Raw genomic sequence first — 20,083 nt, 5'->3', positions numbered from 1 at the left:
TCTGGATTAGAAGTTTTTATATTATCACTATGACAACTTTTTGATGTTTATCAACAGCTGGAAGCACTTTGCTAATGGAACGGGAATACCGTCAGGTATTTCGGACATACTTAGCTTTTAGTCCTGTATTTAAAGAGTTTCTATGAAGAAAAATGAAAGTCAAATACAATACAGCTGTGACTGAAAATATTGTGCATTTTAATGACATTCCTTATACCACCGAACTTCTTTTGCCTATGGGAATGGTTTGAGAAGAAACTGACTTGCTACTTGGGATCAAGGGTAATAAATCTGCGGAGAGTTAAGGTCTCTTTCAAAATGCCTCTGTCTTCTGCTTCTTTCCCACTGATGAAATTGAAGATAGTGGAATATCCTGTTCTTTAAGTTGTAGTTTTCCCTATAAACTGTAAGGAAATGTGTAACTTTTATAAAGGTATTAGCAGTTTCTTGATAAATGTGAGGAAGAGGAACAGGCAAGACATTATATGGCAGTTTGTTAGGTGTGATTTATATTTGGGAGGAGAGCAGCTTTAATTTTGTGTCTTCAGTCATCAGGGTGACATTGATTTGTGGCAAGACAATGTATTCCTTTGTATTTTTGCAGTAATGATAAGAGAAAAATACTTAAGTCTCCTGAAAAGAACTTTTAAATTGTAGGGATTTAATCCTTGTCATCTCTCTTTGTCTAAAAAGGCAAATCTTTTTGTTTCTTTCAGGAAGTGAGTGTTTTCAAGTTTGCTTTAATTTTTTCCCCCTTATAAATGGAAAAATACTTGAAGTCCATTTTTAAAAATGCATTTTGCAGATAAGGATAGATGCTCTGAGTTGGTAGAAGACAAGGGATGAAAACTCAAGTCTTCTAACATAATACCAATAATATTAACAACATATAAATGATACTAGCAGCTAATATGTATAATTCATATTATTTCCATGTACTATCACTATAAGGAGACTGAGCATGGGAAGTTAAGTGCCTTACTTCAGTTCACACCATCATTAAGAGGGTTCAGATACAGGTTATCTCAATATAACCCAAAGATGTAGTCATCTGTGGTTTCACCTTTCATTGTTGATTAATTGATTGAAGATCTAAATGGCTTTATTAAACAATTCATGAATCAGGCAGCATCACATCTAGTAAGTAGAGATGGTTTCACTCTTTCTTTCTTTCTTTTTTTTTTTTAAGATTTTATTTGTTTATTTGACAGAGATCACAAGTAGGCAGAGAGGCAGGCAGAGAGAGGTGGGAAGCAGGCTCCCTGCTGAGCAGAGAGCCCGATGCCATGCGGGGCTCCATCCCAGGACCCTGAGACCATGACCTGAACCGAAGGCAGAGGCTTAACCCACTGAGCCACCCAAGCAGCCCTGGTTTTACTCTTTCAACAAAGCTTTTGAGTAGATAAAAATTCTCTAAGAAAATAAGGATTAATTTTAAACCTGACATCACAACATTAGTATTAGTGTTGGTCTCCTAAATGTTATTTCATTTCATTGCAGAGCATATCTGTGTCACAATCACAAAGATAGAATAAAACTCCTTATTGGGCCAAATAAAAATTTCCTATTTAAAATAAAAAGATGATGGAAATTGAATTTGGGTTAAACCTTTTGTAGTTTATAAATTGAGTTAAATATAATCCATTCTAAACTCTGGATGTTAACACAGAATTTGATTTAATGCCGAAGTGCAAATGAGGTCAACTAATTTTGTTAGATTCGCAGGAAGACAAAACAAGTATGATTTTCAGCACCAGTAAAGGAGACACCCTAAAATAAGAAAAACTACTTCATTAAGCTTACCTAGAATGTTTTTATGATTAGAAAATCCATGAAGAAATTATTTCAACTTTAATGTAAAAATGAGTACAATGTTTTACAACTTCAAATCGTTTATTGTATACCTTTCACTCTTTTCCCACCTATTTTATGTTACTTATTTTTCCTTTTCTTCCTTCTTTTGGACTAATCAAGTATTTTTAAATCATTTAGCTATTTCACTCTATCATCTTATAGTTTTGTACTATTTTACTATTCCGTGGTACTGTCCTTGACTTTATAACATGGTTTTTTGACTTTACCCAAGGGATCCTGTCACCATAACTCAGATCACTTAGTTCTATTATTGTCCTTTCATCCTTTGTGTGAATGTCATCTTATATTTTAATCATACACATATTTTAAATTTCATAAGATGTTGATAGTTCATGGATATGTTCATTCAAAATTCATTTTGAGTTACCAATATATTTACTTTTTCCATTCCTCTTTCTTATATTCTGCAATTAAAAAAAATCTGGAATCAATTTCTTTTTGCCTGAAAAATTCCCTTTAATATTTATTTTAATGGTATTTTGCCAGTCACAAATTATCTCTGATTTTCTTTGCCCAGAAATGTCTTTATTTTGAAAGGTATTTTTATTGCATATTAACTTCTGCCATTATTTTCTATTAATATTTCATAGATGTCTTTTCATTGTCTTCTGACTCTTATCATTTTTGTTAAGAAATTAACTGCTAGTGTTGTCATTGGATTTTCAAAGATTCTGTCCCCCCCACCCCCTGCCCCAGGCTGCTTTTAAGATTTTCCTTTATCTTTTCTTGAGCATAATTATTGTTTTCAGATATTTATCTGCTTAACATGCATAGTGCTTCTTAATTCTTTGACTTGATGGCTTTCCTCAGTTTTGGAGTGTCTTGAATAAGTGAAGAAAGTTCTTGAAATATTATTTTTCTGGTTCTTTCTCAGCTGCCATTATGTTTTCTTGCCTTGTGCATATCTTACATATACATATGTTCTTTTTTCTCTTCTACTCTGCTCTTCTTATGTCAGTCTGAATGTTTTTACTGAGATATTCCAGTTCACTAATCTTTTTGGCTATACCCTGCCTGCTATTAAGGCCATTTTGAGTTTTTAATTCCATTTTTGTCCTTTCAATAATATTTAAAAAATATCCATGCTTCAAAATAATGTTTAAAATGTTATAAAATATCTATTTCATTCATTTTTATAGATTTGAGCTCTTTTATGAATTCTGCATTTGTCTTCTATGTTCTTGAACACAGTAATTGCAATTATTTCGAAGTCTATATCTGCTCACTTCAATATCTAGATCTTTTTCCATGGTCTCTTTCCCTCCTGCCCTACCCTACTTCTGTTACTTCAGATGCCAGTGGATTTCTTATCAAATGTTGGACATTGTGTATGGATAATTGGAGCAATTCTAGATGAAGCTGTATTCTCCCCGAGGATAGTCACTCACTCTGTTCTCTGATCTGTTGGATAATCTTAAGGCATTCATGACAGTAGCTCAGACGACCAGAGATAACTGCTTTGAGGAAGAATAGTGGGTGGTATAGTTTAATGATAAAAGATTCAATGGTAGTCAAATTTAGAAAAGAAGAAGGGAGATCTGTCTAAAAAAGAGCAATGAGGAACAAGGAGACTTCTGCCCACCTGTGGGTCTAGGGCCATTAAGTATGAAACAGTGATCTTCATTGATAATCAGGGTTCAGTTAAAAGGAAGGAGAAGTTGAGAGAAGTCGTTGAATTTTGTGGGATTTTGTTCATGATTGACTGGGAGATCCAGAGGCATAGTAAAGGATTTCAGTAGTTGGGGAAGTGTGGGTGATGAGGTGAGAGGAGGTGATGTACATATCCTAAGCAGAGAATGTGGGACTCAAGAATGGATGATCTAGGGGTTCTGGGCCTAGAGTGACTGACATGAACAGGGGAAAAACCTAAAGAGATTATTTTTGAGGGATTCAGATAGATAATCATGGTGAAACTGTAAGGAGGGAAAATCTTTCTGTAAGCATTAAAATTTCTGTATTCTCCTATTAACTATTCCAGTGACCATGGGGAAGGAGAGGTGAGTGGTCATGGAGATCAGAAGCTTCCACGTCATTCCTACAGTGTGTTATAAGAGATAAAAATAAATAGATTGATTTTGAAGATATTTAGAAAATAAAATTAGCGGGACTTAGTGAAAAATTGGATATAGGATCTGAAAAGTGGGGCATGTCAGAATTACTATGAAATTTCTGGCTTATGCACCTGGATGGATGGTGATGCCATTCACTGAGCCAAAGAAAACACTGGAAGAGCACCAGGTTTGGGTGGTAGACAGTGACATCATGAGTTTGATTAGGATTTTTTTGAGTTCAAGGTGCATTTGAGTCACTCAAATGGGGATGTCACACAGCCAATGAAATATAGGGGTGTCTTGCTTCACAGAGCCATCTGAGCAGGAGATGGAAGTTAGTGAGTATCTGCCTAGAGTTGTGGTGATTGAAATCTTAGGTTTGAATAAGCTGGCCAAAGTAGAGTCAACAGGAAGAGGTGAGCCAAAACTGTCCACATGATACTGAAGTGTAAATGGAATGTTCCTTAGCATCAAGGGGATCATTGGGTGGATTAAGACCTTCAGAGGAGAGCCCTTAGATTAGATCTGGAGATGTTTGTCGGTAAAAGAAAAGGTAGATGTTTTAGGTGGAGAGAAACTTCAGCATTCTTTGTTTTCAGATCCAGGGGCTTCAATATGCTTAAAAGCCAATTTGAGGAATTTGGTTGAGAAAAGCTTAAATACTGGAAAAGAAAGGAGAATATAAAGTAAGGCTCCTAAGAAGGTGGGAGGGAAAGAGGGATATATTACTTTCCTGTTGTTGCTGTGACAAATTACAACAAATTTAGTAGTTTAAAACACATATTGTGGTGCCTGTGTGGCTCAGTGGGTTAAAGCCTCTGCCTTTGGCTCGGGTCATGATCTTGGGGTCCTGGGATCGAGCCCTGCTTTGGGCTCTCTGCTCAGTGGGGAGCCTGCTTCCCTTCCTTGCTCTGCCTGCCTCTCTGCCTACTTGTGATCCCTGTCTGTCAAATAAATAATAAATAAAGTCTTTAAAAACCAAACCAAAACAAAAACCCCACATATTTATTCTCTTACAACTTCAGAAATCTAAGCCTAGGTGTCAGCAGGGCCTTATTCTTTCTGAGGGCTCCATTTCCTTGCCTTTTCTAGTGTCTAGAGGCCACCTGCTTTCCTTGGCTCTTGGGTCTGCCTCATTCTTACCCCTGCTTCTGCATTTTTATCTCTCACTTTCTGCTTCCACGGGTATATAGCCTTCCCTGACTCTGACCCTCCTGCCCCCCTCTTATAAGTACCCTTATGAATACTTTGGGGCCACCTGGATAACTTAGGATAAGCTTCCCTTAATCAAAATCTTTAACTTAGTCATATCTGCAAAACTTTTACTGTGTGAAATAACGTATACACAGCTTCCAGAGATGAGACATGGACTTTTTTGGTGATGGTAAGGAACATTACTCAGCACACTACAGGAGACAAAATGATGGTCTTTAGAAGACAGAGGGGAACAGTTTCTAATTTAATTAGAAAGATAGAAGGTAGAACATGCTCCAGATAGAGGTGGTATGTATGTCTGGTAGTGAAAATATATTTTATATCTGCTATTCATGATTCTTAAAATCACACTCGATTCTTTTACTTGAGGGCAGGAGATCTTTACCACAAGAAAGTACCCCCTAAAAACTAGAGCACTCCTTCATTTAGCTAATAGTTAATAACCCAGAGATACCAACACACAGTGGTTATTATTTTAATATTATTTTATTATTTTTCTGTAGTTGGAGGTTTCCAATGTGTGCTGAATGATCATCTGGCCAGAGGAGTTAGTTTAGAAGGAATTCCTGGGTACTAAGTTATACAAGATGGCCTCATAGACAGTTCTAATATTTGCTGATTGTGTAAGTGATGTGTACTCCTTAAAACAATATATTTTACAGAAATGGGTAATATATCATAAAACGGATTAAATGTCAATATCAGAGAGAACTGCTCAAAAGTGAAGAACACAGTAAAGGTTCTTAAGGAGACATTGACAATATTTGAACAGTCAGAGCTCATGGCACACTATTTTTATTAAGTACTTGCCCTTTAGTGAGTAGTCTTACAGCTTTTTATATTTTAATTTTACAGAATAATAACTAATATAAAATTATAAAAATAAATACATTGAAAATAACCAGTTCATGATTATCTCTCTCCTCAATTTCACTTTCCTCTCAAGATTAGATTGTTAAAAATTTGGTATGAATTTTTCTAGGTCTTTTTCAATGCACTTACCTACACTTAATGTGCATATATAAAAGTACAAGCATTTTCTTTGTTTTTACACAAATGGGGTGATACTAAGTTCTGTTCTGTAATTTAAAAATTTCAACAGTATCGTTTTGCGGTCTTTTGTGTTAATCCATACCTTAGTGCTATCAACTGCTACCTAGTATTCCATAGTTTGAATGTGATATATTTTAATATGCAACCATTTCAGTCAGTTCTAATTTTTTTTCTGGTAAACAATAATGCAGTGAACATTTCTCCACATGTCTTCATAAATACTTATGCTACTTTTTTGGTGGAGAACAAGGAAAGGAGTATTTACTTCAAAGGGTGTAGCTTCTTAAGAACTTTTTTTTTTTTTTTTGAGATTTTATTTATTTATTTGAGAGAGAGAGAGAGAGCATGAACAGGAGGAAGGGTAGAGGGAGCAGGAGAAGCAGACTCCCTGCTGAGCAGGGAGCCCAGTTCAGGGCTTAGTGAGGGGCTTGGTGCAGGGCTCGGCGTGGGGCTTGATCCCAGAACTCTGGGATCATGATCAGAACCTGAGTCAGATGCCTAACTGGCTGAGCCACCCAGGCACCCCTGGCTTTTTAAGGTTTTTATAGATGCTGCTGAATTTCCTTCCTTAAAGTTTGTTGCCTTTTGTTCTACTTTTATCAGTACTTGAGAGTATTACTCTTTTTCTAACACTGGTGCCAGCACTTGACATTATCCATCTTAAATTTTTGTCCAATTCTGAAAAAAATGCCTTTTTTTAATGCATGTCTCACTTATTACTAGGAATATCTTTCCAAGTTTTTATATTCCATGGTATGTTTATGTGTTTATGAATTGTATGCTCATTTCTGCCCTTTGTTCATTTTGAGGAGAGGGTATTTTTTTTTTTCTATTGACTTTTATTTTATTTATTTATTTATTTTTAAAGATTTTATTTATTTATCAGAGAGAGAGGGGGGGAGAGAGTGAGCACAGGCAGACAGAATGTCAGGCAGAGGCAGAGGGAGAAACAGGCTCCCCGCCGAGCAAGGAGCCCAATGTGGGACTCGATCCCAGGACGCTGGGATCATGACCTGAGCCGAAGGCAGCAGCTGCTTAACCAACTGAGCCACCCAGGCGTCCCAGACTTTTAGAAACTCTTTATATATTCTGGATATTCATCCTCTCTTACTGTCAATCTGGGCCTTACACTTGAGTTTTAGGTAGGAGTCTTTTATACTATAGACATTACAAATATTTATGAGTTAAATGTGTTGATTTTATTTATGGCTTGTAGGGCTTACTTAGTAAGGCTTTTCCCCCCACAAGACTGTTAAACCATTTTTCGGGGGGGTTATTTCTTCCAACCTGTTTATAAATTAGTTAATTTTTAGAAATTTCTCTTTAATGTTCAAATTTTAGAGTCCATGTAAGTATATGATGTTAGGTAAAGAATCTGTATCCTTAGTTTACTTAGATGGCTACAGTCAGTGTATTTTGATTATCTCCATCCTTTCTCCATCGCTTTTTAGTGTCAACTTTTGCATACACACATGGATGTTTCAGTACTTTTTAAAAAAAAAGTGGGTGACTATAGATTTATATTAAGTATATCAGGTATGGAAAGACACTCCTCACTGATCTTGTTCTTCTAACTTTCTTGGCTATGATTTCACATTTTCTTTACTCTGCAGCAATTAATAGCACAGAAATGATCTGTTCATGAAAGGTTACACAGAATTTACCTGTGAAACAAACTATCTGGAACTGGCCCACCTTTTTGGGTGGTAGCTCCCTGACAATTTTCTTCTCTGGTAATTGATGTCTTCGAATTTTCTGGGCTTTTTTTTGTTTTGTTTTGTTTTGATTCGCTATATATAATTATATTGTCCTAAAGAATAAACCATTTCACCCATGTTTTATTTGCATAAAATTGGAGGAAGTAGTTTCTTAATATTCTTTTAATTGTTTCTTCATTTCTTTGGTATTATTTTTTCTTTTGTGTATTGGTACTTTATTATCCCCTAGATTTGTTTCCCCAACTATCTATTTTATTTTTGTCTCCAGAGAACAGATATTTATCAGTTCTACCATTTTGCTTTTTTCCAAGTTTTAATTTCTACTTCTGCCTATGTTCGTTTATTCCTTTTGCTTTCTTCAGGTTTAGTTTCATGATATTTTCTAATTTTTGGATGCTAATGAATTTGTTTCCATTCTTATTTATTAATAGATTAATAGATTAGTTGCTTAAGGAGGTGAATTATAATATGAGAACTGTTTAAGCAGTATAAGATGTGATTTATAATGTTTTCCTATTCATATTCATTATTACTATTACATAGTCTGCAATGTCAACTCCTGTTTTTTCTTTGTTGGAAGAGTTATGTGAAGAGTCTTAAAATTTTTAGATGCTTCCTAACCCCAGAGTTAGTAGCAATTTTCATTTTGTTGTATTATGATCACACACTGTTGTTTCTACTCTTTCCAGTATTAGAATTTGGGGCAGTTTTATCTGTGACCTAGAATGTGACCAGATTTTTATTGTTAAATCACTTACTTAAATAGAAGTTATAATCTCTGATATAACCTGAGAATTCAATATATAACAGTTAAATATTTTATTAATCATATTAGCCTATTTATATTTTTAATACTTATAGGTATTTTTTAGTCTGCTTCTTCTTTGGGGTTCCTGGCTGGTTCAGTTGGCTGAGCCTGCGATTCTTGTCTCAGGGTCATGAGTTCAAACCCCATGCTGGGTGTGGAGCCTACTTAAAAAAACAAAACAAAACAAAAACTTCTTGTTCTGCATGGTTTGAGAGAGTTGGTTAATAATGTTTCTATCTGATTTTTCCTATATCTCCTATAATATATGCATCACACGTGTGTATTATATGACACCTAGATATTCATAGTCAACACATTTTTATTGTGATTTATATCACTCAGCATTATAAAGTTTCCTTCATTGCTTGTTTATTGCTCTTCTGCCCTGAGTTCAGTCTTACCCTCATTTGAGCAGTGCATCTTCCTTCCTTCCCTCCCTGTCTGCTTCTCGGTCCTTTCTCCACCCCTCTTTCCTTCCTTTTTACCCCCTTCTCACCACCCATCCTTTTGTTTTCAGACTTTCTCACTCATAGTGATCTCTTTCCCACAGAATAAACTGGCATTTGCTTTATAATTCAAATGTGGAGTTTTTTTTTTTTCCTTTCAGTAAGTAAGTTTGGTTCTCTTAAATACTGAGAGAACATGAAAGTTTGGTATGAATACTGTTCTTTTATTTTATTTTATATTTCTTATAGGTTTTGGAAATAATTCACAATGTGTTCTGCCTTTTTAGCATTGTGTTCTCTTAATTAGAAAGTTTTATGTTTTGTCATCATGACTGCAATGATATAAAAAACTTTAATCCTTTTGTTTATTTAAAGATTATTTATTAATCTCCTCTAAGGAGCAGTAATAAAATTAATATTTTTCCTCTTGATTCTCTCTTCTCTACTAGCTGATTTTAGCATTATAAAATAATTTACTTAAATTCTTTTGCGATTTATCAGTTTTGAATAATATCTTTTGATCTGAGTAATGTTCCATGTTTTTCCTCCTCAACTTTCATCTTTTTTTGGTATGTTTTATCACTTATGCACTGTTAAAGCTTATACTACTTATATTTTATTATAGCAACACAATGATGTAGTGTGTTAGTCCCATAAGTAGTGTTGGTATTCATTATAGTCCTTTTACTCTGATTTTTCTCAGCCATCTATTGGATGACTATAGTTTATCTTCTAGTAAATGCCTCAAAAGGATCCCATGGGAACAAGATTTTATGTGTTTGCATATGTTCAAAACTTTTGAACTTTGGCTGTTGCTTTTATAATTGAGTTTGGCTACATTTTAAAATCTCAAAATATTTGTTTCCTCAGGAATTTCATGGGCATTACTCTACCCACTGTTGTAACAAGTGGCAGTGAGGTCCTCCTAAGCATGTGGTTGGGTGGTATTGTAGGGAAATACTGCAGCTGGTGGATTCACTCCTTAAAGCTGCTGGAGCTTTTTTGTCTCGACACTCAAGAATTCTTTTCTTTTCTTTTCTTTTCTTTTTTTTTTTTTTTTTTTTTTTTAGAGAGAGTGTGAATGGGAGGAGGGTCAGTAGAGGAAGCAGACTCCTTGCTGAGCAGGGAGCCTGATGCGGGACTCCATGGGACTCCAGGATCATGACCTGAGCCAAAGACAGTGGCTCAACCAACTGAGCCACCCAGGGGCGCAGTGCCCAAGAAACCTTTAAATTTGAAGACCAGTAACTTAACTGAGGTAATTTGGTATTGACTCCTGAAATGAATTTCTCTGATAAAGCGTGCCTTTTCTTCCTTCCTTCCTTCCTTCCTTCCTTCCTTCCTTTCTTTCTTTCTTTCTTTCTTTCTTTCTTTCTTTCTTTCTTTCTTTCTTAGAATTTATTTATTTGACAGGGAGTGAGAGAAGGAGAGAGAGCACGAGCAGGGGGAGCAGCAGAGGGAGAGGGGGAAGCAGGCTCCCTGCTCAGCAGGGAACCCAATGCGGGACTTGATTGCAGGACCCTGAGATTATGACCTGAGCCAAAGGCAGAGGCTTAACCCACTGAGCTACCCAGGTGCCCTGGAAGCATGCCTTTTCAATAGGTATTTTATTGCATAATTTTTTCTTTTCTTTTTTTTTTTTTAAGATTTTGTTTTTTTGTGTGAGAGAGAAAGAGCGAGTGAGCGTACAAGCTGGGTTAGGGGAGAGAGGCAGAGGGAGAAGCAGACTCCCCACTGAGCAGGGAGCCCAACATAGGGCTAGATCCCAGGATTCTGGGATCATGACCTGAGCTGAAAGCCACCCAGGTGCCTCTCAAAATTTTTCTTATATTTTTATCTTAATACATGTATTCTTTTCCATTATTTTGATTTTTGTCTATGGAGATTTCAGTTACAGGTGTAGAGATCTCCTTAACTTTGTCTCTATTTTTAATGCTTAAATTTAAAACAGTTTTTCTTCTCTCTTTGGCTGCTTTTCTTGTATCTGTCATTTGTTTACCTTAACTCTGATTTTAAGTGATTTCAATACAGCAGTTAAATCTCTTGAACTCTGCCCGCTAATGTTTCATCTCTTACTGTCTTGTTGTTTCTTCCATATTGCTTTTAAATTTTCTGGGTGAACATACATGATTTTGCTTCATTAATTCTCTTTTTTATTATTAGTTTAATGTATGGTCTTATATTTTATCCAGTCTTGACAGAACTTTTCTTCCAAATAGTCATCTCCTGCCATTTATTTCTCCTGTTACTTTATTCCTTTTTGTCCATTGTTAGTATCTTTGTATGGATTCATTGATGGTTCCATTTTATTATTCATCTTCAAGGGGGAGATGTTTCTTCGAATGTATTTATGGGAGTTTCATGAGGAAGAAAGCCAAGGTCCAAGTACTAAATTAAGAAGCCTTTTCATTTTTGTGTTTGAATTTTTTTTTCAGTCTTTGATTCTTCTGTGTTAATGGAAATGGGAAAGTGTGAAGTTTTCTTCATATAATGGCTTCCTACTGCTACAGGGGTATCCTGTTCCCTGCAAAGACGAATTTCTGACTTCCTTGGGTTTTTATTTTTTCTCTGCCTTTTAATTTAATTTAATTCTTTATTTTTTAAGGATTTTATTTGTTTATTTGAGAGGGAGAGAGCAGAAGAGGGGGAAGGGTCTGAGGGAGAAGCAGACTCCCCATTGAGCAGGGAGCCTGATGTGGGGCTCGATCCCAAGACCCTGTGATCTTGACTTGAGCTAAAGGCGGATGTATAACTGACTGAGCCACCAGACACCTCTTCTCTGCCTTTAAAAAAAAAATTATTTGTTTTTTAAGTGATCTCTACACCCAACATGGAGCTCAAACTCACGACCCCTAGTCAAGAGTTGCACCCTACCAGCTGAACCTGTCAGGTGCCCTTGGGTTTTATTCTTTTTTTGAGGATATTTGCGCTTACATTCTTGGAGGATATTAATGTGAAATGGGATTATATTTTGTTACCAGTCTGATTCTGAAGTGTTAGGAATTTTATCCTTTCTCTTTGAAGTTGTCCCATTTGCCACTATTTGTCTAGCATGATTCCTTTTTCATTCAAATTACTTAGCCATCTGTGGGTCTTTTTAGTTTAATGGTTTGTAACCTACATTGGCTCAGGGATCTTTTCTTCTGCCTTTTCTTATTTCTTTTACTTTATTTTTTTACTCTTTCCGTGACTCATATTTTATGTGTTGATCTGTCTGGATTGTTTCTCCATGTTGTTTTGTTTTTTTTTTTCCTTTCTTTTTTCTTCATTTCCTTGACATTTACATTATGGGAGACCTTCTCTCATCTTTATCTTCCATGCCACTTATTAGCTTTTAGTTTTATTATAATAATAATTATATTTCTAAACATTTGTAATATCAAAGAATGGTCCGTGGTTCTTTGATCACTCCTGTTACACAGCGTTCTATTTTATCAATGCTGTAGTCCTTGAATCTTCACCTGATCTCAGGAGTCCGATTAGACATTTTAATATTCTGTCTTCTGAATTATCTCTGATATATTGGGAGGGTTTTTTTCTTTTTGTTGTTCATATTTATATCTTTTGTCCTGTTGTTTGTTTTCTTCAAATGTTTAGTAATCCTTGGTTGTTTGTTTATTTATGTGGAAGTACTTATTTAGATTTGTTTCCCCTTTTTTGGTCTTTTTGGGGAAATTTTGTGTTGCCTCAGCTTTGACATTCCTTTACTCTTAAGAAACGGAATTTATAATGAGCCTCTATATTTTTTTAAAAATATACTCTAGGGGCACCTGGGTGGCTCAATCATTAAGTGTCTGCCTTCAGCTCAGGTCATGATCGCAGAGTCCTGAGATCGAGCCCCATATCAGATTCCCTGCTCCCTGGGGAAGCCTGCTTCTCCCTCTCCCACTCCTCCTGCTTGTGTTCCTGCTCTTGCTGTCTCTCTGTCAAATAAATAAATAAAATCTTAAAAATATATATATATATATATATGTATTCTAATCTTACTTTCTTTTAATCTACTTACATCATTTCTCTTAACATAAATTCCTGCTATAATTGCATGTATTCTTATCAGTCTAATCCCAATGACATTCTAGCTTCTAGAAATTATTTTAGTGCACGGTCAACTGAAGTACATTCCTTATATCCCAGCACAATTAGAAAAAGAGAAAGGATTTCTTCTTTCTTACCAAGGAAATTACTCCCCCTACCCTCTGCTCCTCTTCTTGTTGTCAGTTTAAGGTTATGGGAGCATGAAGAAAGGTAGGTGCTTGTTTTCTGTCTGTTCTCCTCGTCTTATCTCTCCAAAATTTCAGAGATGATTTTTCCTAAGAAAACCTTAAAGTATATGAAATATGAAGAGTGTAGGCAAGATGTTTATCTTTTTACAGCCTATACTTCTAGAACTTGTGTTGTAAGCTCATATTTAGGAAACAATTAATGACGTCTGTATGTGTTTGGCTACTTGACCCTGCTGTTTCTATTTCCTTGTTATCTTTTGAAATCTTGACTTCTTTCTAATCTGGTAATTTCCATTTCTTTCTCGGACTCATTTAGGTCCTTCCGACTGTTTTTCTTCTTTTAGTTACCATTCTCAGAAATGACACACTTCATCTTCCACACTGAGATAAAATTCACTTCTTATCAAATATGGTTCCCTTTAAGGATGAGAGTCAAACTGCTCAGTGTGACATAGAATGACCATTCTTGTCTGGCTCTTCCCTCCATGTTTTCCCAGATTCATCTTTATGTTTTCTTTACCTGGAAATACCTGTATTCTTTTTTTTTTTTTTTTTTTTGATTAATTAATTCATTTTAGGAAAAGAGTGAGTGAGAGAGAGAGCATGTACGCAATGGGGGAGAGGGGGCAGAGGGAGAGAATCTCAAGCTGAGTCCCTGCTGAGTGCAGAGCCTGATACGGGGCTCGATCTCACCATCCTCACGAGCTTCTAAGTTGAAACCAAGAATAAGATGCAGGAGCACCTGGGTGGCTCAGTTGGTTAAGCAACTGCTTTTGGCTCAGGTTGTGATTCTGCACTCCCAGGATGGAGTCCCACATCAGGCTCCCTGCTTGGCAGGGAGTCTCCTTCTCCCTCTGACCTCTCTCCTCTCACGCTCTCTCTCTCTTCCAAATAAATAAATAAAATATTAAAAAAAAAAGAGAGAGATGAATAACCAACTGATCCACCCAGGGGCCCCAGAATTATCTTCATTCTGATCTTTTTTTTTTTTTTTTACTAGGGAACTTGTTCGCTCTCTCATGGTGAATTTAGCTCTTCTTCTTTTACCATTCCAGTACTTGATTTGTGCTGATTTACAGAACTGAACACTTTGTTGTGATTATTTTTAAGTGTCCATCGGCACTCTTTAGATAGTAGTTCCTTGGTAGGCAGGTGTAATGCTTCTAGAAAACTATGTCAGGTGTGGCATACATAGTCACTTCAAAATACTTGAATGAACTGTGGATTGGTCATATTTATCATCACTAGGGTGTATAAGTCAGTCATTCAGTCATTTCTTTGAAAGAGAAAATTTTCTTTTAGACTTTGAATCCCTGAAAATAAACATAGCCATTCCTGACAGAAGGAAGTAGCCGTCAGGATGGAGGCCAAAACAGGAGAGAGGGAGACCAGTCCCGGCTCACCAAGGGAGAAGCCTGATGCCATGGCACATACATAGGGAAGCAAAGCACTTTAGTGTGAGCTGGTAGAACTAGAGGTACTGAGTTTATGTCTGAAGATCTGGCCTGTTATTTGCTATGATAAAATATTTTAAGTTTTCTGTGAAATCAGTGTTCTTAGGACAACAGTTAAATTTAGTGTTTACATTACTGCTACTAGTAGAACTATGTCAGGTAGCAGAAGAATGTCCAAATGCTCTTGTCTAGAAGACTGTGGTTTTGTTCAGAATAAATCATAAGGCAAGCAATTGTTAAAACAAGAAAGGAGGCTTGTCTGCTATGTAACCGGAGTGACTAGTCTTTCCACAATGATTGTGAGTGAGCATAATGCCTACTGTGTACAGAAAGTGCTCTGCTAGGTATTCTGGGAGCAGGAGAGGAAATAAGAGACTGGGTCCCACCCTTAAGAACTGTACTTTCATTAGGCAGAAAACTAGGGCCTATGGAAAGATTTATTAGTTGCCAAAACAGTGTATTAGTATGTACAGAGCAAGACACGAGCAATAGAAAAGTTTAAATTTTAAAAATGTGCAAAATAAAGAATGGTATAATCTAGATGGAGGAATGACTGCCTTCTTCTCCACCCGTCAGTTCTAAGGTAGACTCGTACCCCTCACCCACGAGAGATGTTTGAAGGAAGTGTGATCAGTGTCACTGTCGGAAGAGCTGTGCCTTGTCTTGGGCCTCAAAAGTTTGGTGGCATTTGGTGAGTGAACATTAGAAACAAAGAGGTGGACATATGGAATGTGCCTTTGGGATCTGTAAGAAGCTTCTGTTGGCCTTGAGTAGGGGAAGAGATTTGAAGGTCTGGCTTGGAATCTAGAGGTTGGTTGGTGCCTATGTAACATTGTCTTTTGCCCAGATCCTACCTGGTATACTATTTTGACTAATTGTTTACATGTCTTCATGGGTCAGCTCCTTTGGCAAACAGGAATCAGGAACTATCAACTTTGAATTCCCTATAGCAAATAGCATAGGACTTGACACATAGTAGGGCCCTCAACACCTACTTACTGAATTAGGAGAACTAACACATGTTTAGGTACCTCAGAAATAGCCCCGTATGATGACATTTTATTCTAACATTATATCAAATTATATAGTATAATGTGGGAGAGAATATTGTAGGGTAGAATAGTGGGGTGTCATGGAAAGGGGCGAATCTGGTTTTCATCAGGACTCATTGACTTATGCACTTCGTGAACCTGGGCAAGTTCTTTTGCAATATGTATTTGTATCTGAGACCATTTCTTAGCTACCGTTCTTCTGGCCTTTGTTCCCTCATCTACTGAGGAGTGAGTGCCTCCCTCACAGTGTTGTTGTAAGGATTCAGTGAAAGCTAGCTCTGTGCCTGGCTCAGAGTGGGTGTTCACATAACTACCGTTAATAATCCCAATAGTGGGGGCGCCTGGGTGGCTCACTGGGTTAAAGCCTCTGCCTTTGGCTCAGGTCAGGATCCCAGGGTCCTGGGATTGAGCCCTGCATCGGGCTCTCTCCTCTGCAGGGAGCCTGCTTCCTCCCCTCTCTCTCTGCCTGCCTCTCTGCCTACTTGTGATCTCTGTCTGTCAAATAAATAAATAAATAAAATCTTTTAAAAAAGATCATAATCGTGGTTATTTTTTGTTATTCTTAATTCACACTGAAACCTTGGTATGCATGTTTTGAGTGGCAAAATGCACTCCTTCAGTCAGAGTATTGAGCAAGGACCAAAATAACATACAACCGTGTTCTACCAAATATTGGTTTTGGAAATAATGACCTGTGACATGGGTCTAAGGAGAATGCATCGTAGGCCCCATTCTTCTCAGCAGTAGGGTTTTCAGCCCCTGCCTTGGTCCCTTCCAGACCGTATGCAAACTTGATTTCCTTGACCCTCATAGCAGTTCATAAATTGTTGGCCGTGGCTTTTTATCCTCATTTTGCAGAAGCTGAAGAAATTAAGGATCAGGTGACAAGGTTAGTGAGTGTGAAAGTCATTTATAATAATGGTAAGAAAAAGCATAGGCTAAAGTTAAATTTTAAATCAGTGTCTACAATAAGTGGGAGGTAAGATAAAGCACAGTCAATATGAACACTTGGAAAGATCACTGAAAAATGAGACTCTGCCTGTCGTAAGCGTGAATGTCATCTCATTAGTCTTTCAGCCTATTGACTAGGAAAAGTGTATGCAAGTCTCATTTTTCAAAGACAATGACCTTTTTGGCAACACAGAGTCACAAAATGCCACATTTTGCTCTTCATGGTTTTCACTGAAAATTTATAAACTTCAATTTTCAAGTGTTCTGAAGAGATGACCTATCACACTGGTTGTCTGTCAAGTGTTTTTCAAAGCCCTTATAGGGCAGGTATATTGCACTGTAATAAATATAGAGCCTGGACATCATTTTGACTTGAAGGATTCGTTTTTAGTTATAAAAAGCTCTGTAGTGTGAAGTAAAACAGCGTCTTTGACTTCCCACTTGCCTAGACCTCAAAATGTGGAATCAGCTTTGGGAACCTCATTTTATCTCCCCATCAGGCATCAAGTTCTGCATAGTCTTTTCCTCTAATCACTTGTCAAGAAAAATGTCATTTCCTCCTTGAAGTGGTGTAGTTTCTTCTACTTTGGTGCATCCCTAGTATTTTTAAGTTTAATCACTGTTAGACTCACTTAGCCCACTCCTGAGTATGATTTTTTTTTTAATTTAAATATGAATTCCCTCTATTCTACTTTGAGCCAGTGACCATATCTTAGTCAATAGTATGTTCCTACCACCAAACACACCGCCTCATGCATAGTGGGTACTTTGCCTCGTTATTTAGTGACATGAATTGCGTTGATTATGGTCAAACCCCATTTTGGAGACCAGAGATAGCACTTCTTTGTAATGTCCGAAGATTAAATTGAGAAAAGAAGAAAGAAAAAGCCAAATACTGCAGATAATAATCTTGAAATGACGTAGTTACTGTGTGCTTTGTTATTGTTGGTCTGCCAAAAAAGTGACTTAAGTTTAAACCAGAATCTTCCACTTTACAAATGGTAACTCCCATCTCAGTACTAGTAAGTTTTTTTTTTTTAATTTTCTCTTTCTTTTAATTTTCTTTTTTTTAAATTAATTTTTTATTTTCTATTCCAGTACTAGTAAGTTTTTATTGATACTGTTATTTTAAAAGAGCACGAAAACCTAATTGGATAAGGATCAAATGAATGCCCCCAAACTAGATCCATCTGTGACTTTTTATATTCAGTGAACTCCCCCACCCCGCTACCTTTCTGGGGAATCTATGCAGGTTTTGAAATTCCAAGTAGGGAATTCTGTAGAGTTTGTAATGTCTCTTTTCCTTTTGAGGAATATGAGATCATTATGCATATAAAACCTACCCCAAAAGCGTTAAGTGTAAAGCAGTTAAGTGAACCCTGCTTAGTACCAGTCTAGATAATGAAATGGAAAGTTTGTGTCTGAGTTGCCTAGAATCTTCCATTTTGCCTTGTTACTACAACAACCGCCTTGTAAGCTAGAAATTACAAGACGGTTTCTCCTACTGACTGCAGTGGTTCATTCCCTGTGCTGTGGCTGAAGAGCAGAGTAGATGCTTGTGAAGTCATCAGTCCAGCAGGGATCTTACCATCCTAATACCTTAGATTAGTTTTAATATTATGATACTTTTTGTCATGTTGAGTGTTTCTTTTTTTCTTTATTTAGAAACACTGAATTTCTGAAAATTTTCTTGTTAGCCATCAATGATTTTAGTTGTGACTCTCCTCCAAACCCCCCACATTTTTAAAATACAGTTTTTAGTTAGTGTAAGAATAAAGGCAAAATGGTTGTTAAAATTTTGTGTTTGCATTGAGCAGTGATTATTGTCTAAATGCTTTTAATTGAGTGAAAGATGCTGAGTTAAAGAATTCTGTGCTTTTTTAAAAGTGATAAACATTTGAAATTCACATATTGTGGTTTAATGCGCCCTTTATATTTAACATTATTATTTTTAGGTTGACTGTTAAGGAAATAATTAACAGAAATACTTAAGCGTATAACCTTAAGGATAGCTGAAAAGTCCATAATACAAAAATTTTAGCTGGTTAAGAAATGAAATGCATAAGTGAATATTAAAAACCTTTTATTGTAACACATAAATTAATACTTTGAGACCAATTCTAACCTCAGGATTATTTTTTGCACCTTATATAATATGTTCTAATCGACCCATTTATCGAATTTATGAGTTGCATAAGTAAATTTAGCTCATCTGCATATTTATGTACTTTAAATAGATCCATGTAAACAGTTTCTTATCTGCCATATGTTGAAATGTTTTAGTAAACTAAAGACATAGCTGCTTAGTCAACAAAGATGGCATTAAATTGCACTGTTTTGGAAAAAAAAAGTTAAGTGAACTAGATGCCTGTTAATCTGGTTCTTTAAATATCATAAACAAAAGTATCAGAATGTGTTTCCAAGGACAAAGGCGGAGTTTTCCCGGCTTTGATTGGTCACTGCCTTGTCCTGTCCCACAGCCATCCTTAATTGGCTTTGGGTAGATTGGAATCACATAAGCAGAGTGACATTTATTACTTTCCTAGTTTCTTTGCACTGAGCCCTGAGATTTCCAAGGAGTAACTGTAAAAGATTTCTTTCATTTCACCCATGATCTATGAGAGGGGTTCCTTCCACGAAGAGCAGGCATGAGTCTGAGTGCGAGAAGAGTCACTCTGCCTACAATAACGCCAATAGTCCTACAGAAAAGGGTATGTGACTTCTTTTGCCTTGTTCTTTCCTTTTCCTTGCTGTTTTTCTTTCTTCCTGTTACTGTGTGTTTATTAATACACTGGAAACTTTAGTTACATATCCTGAGAGAGGCTGTCATTCATTGAGGCTAGAGGCAATTAAAGGGGGATATTAGGTGAAATTAGACAAAGGGGGGAAATGCCGCGCTAGAGTACCTCTGGTAAAAATTCTCCATGTAAAAGCAGCTCGGTCTCGATTTCAGGGCATTGTGATTTAGAGAGTATACTGAATCTTTTGCTTTTTTTTTTTTTTTTCTTTCTGTAACTTTAGGCCTCTTTGCCTTCAGTTCAATAGGAAATCTGCTAGCTATTATGTTTTATATTTGTTTACTGAGAAGCAGTTCCTTTGTTTCACTATAATTCATAGTACATCCATCTTCATTGTTGAATGGACTGTATTATTGTTTTTTCTGTTTAAACATATGGCACCAGTTTATTCTCTGGTTTCTACTGATTTCTATTGAGCTGCTGCCTATTTGCTTAAGAA

General features: G+C 36.4%; 1 protein-coding gene across 5 annotated transcripts in view; it reads left to right on the top strand.

The window, feature by feature from the left end:
• Positions 1 to 20,083, top strand: part of GRB14 (growth factor receptor bound protein 14) — a 115,074-nt gene that overhangs the window by 33,919 nt on the left and 61,072 nt on the right. The window contains exon 1 of one of the 5 annotated variants that reach the window (XM_032355789.1): positions 19,336 to 19,557. The exons of the other annotated variants lie outside the window; for them this stretch is intronic. Coding sequence (XP_032211680.1) covers positions 19,495 to 19,557 — 63 coding nt within the window. The 5' untranslated portion in view covers positions 19,336 to 19,494. Of the gene's footprint in view, positions 1 to 19,335; positions 19,558 to 20,083 lie in introns of those variants that run through there. 5 annotated transcript variants of the gene reach the window in all.

This window comes from Mustela erminea, chromosome 8 (genome assembly GCF_009829155.1).
Source record: "Mustela erminea isolate mMusErm1 chromosome 8, mMusErm1.Pri, whole genome shotgun sequence".
Classification (NCBI taxonomy): Eukaryota; Metazoa; Chordata; class Mammalia; order Carnivora; family Mustelidae; genus Mustela; species Mustela erminea.
The sequence above is the reverse complement of the archived record's forward strand: the minus strand, read 5'-3'. Positions and strand labels throughout refer to the sequence as shown.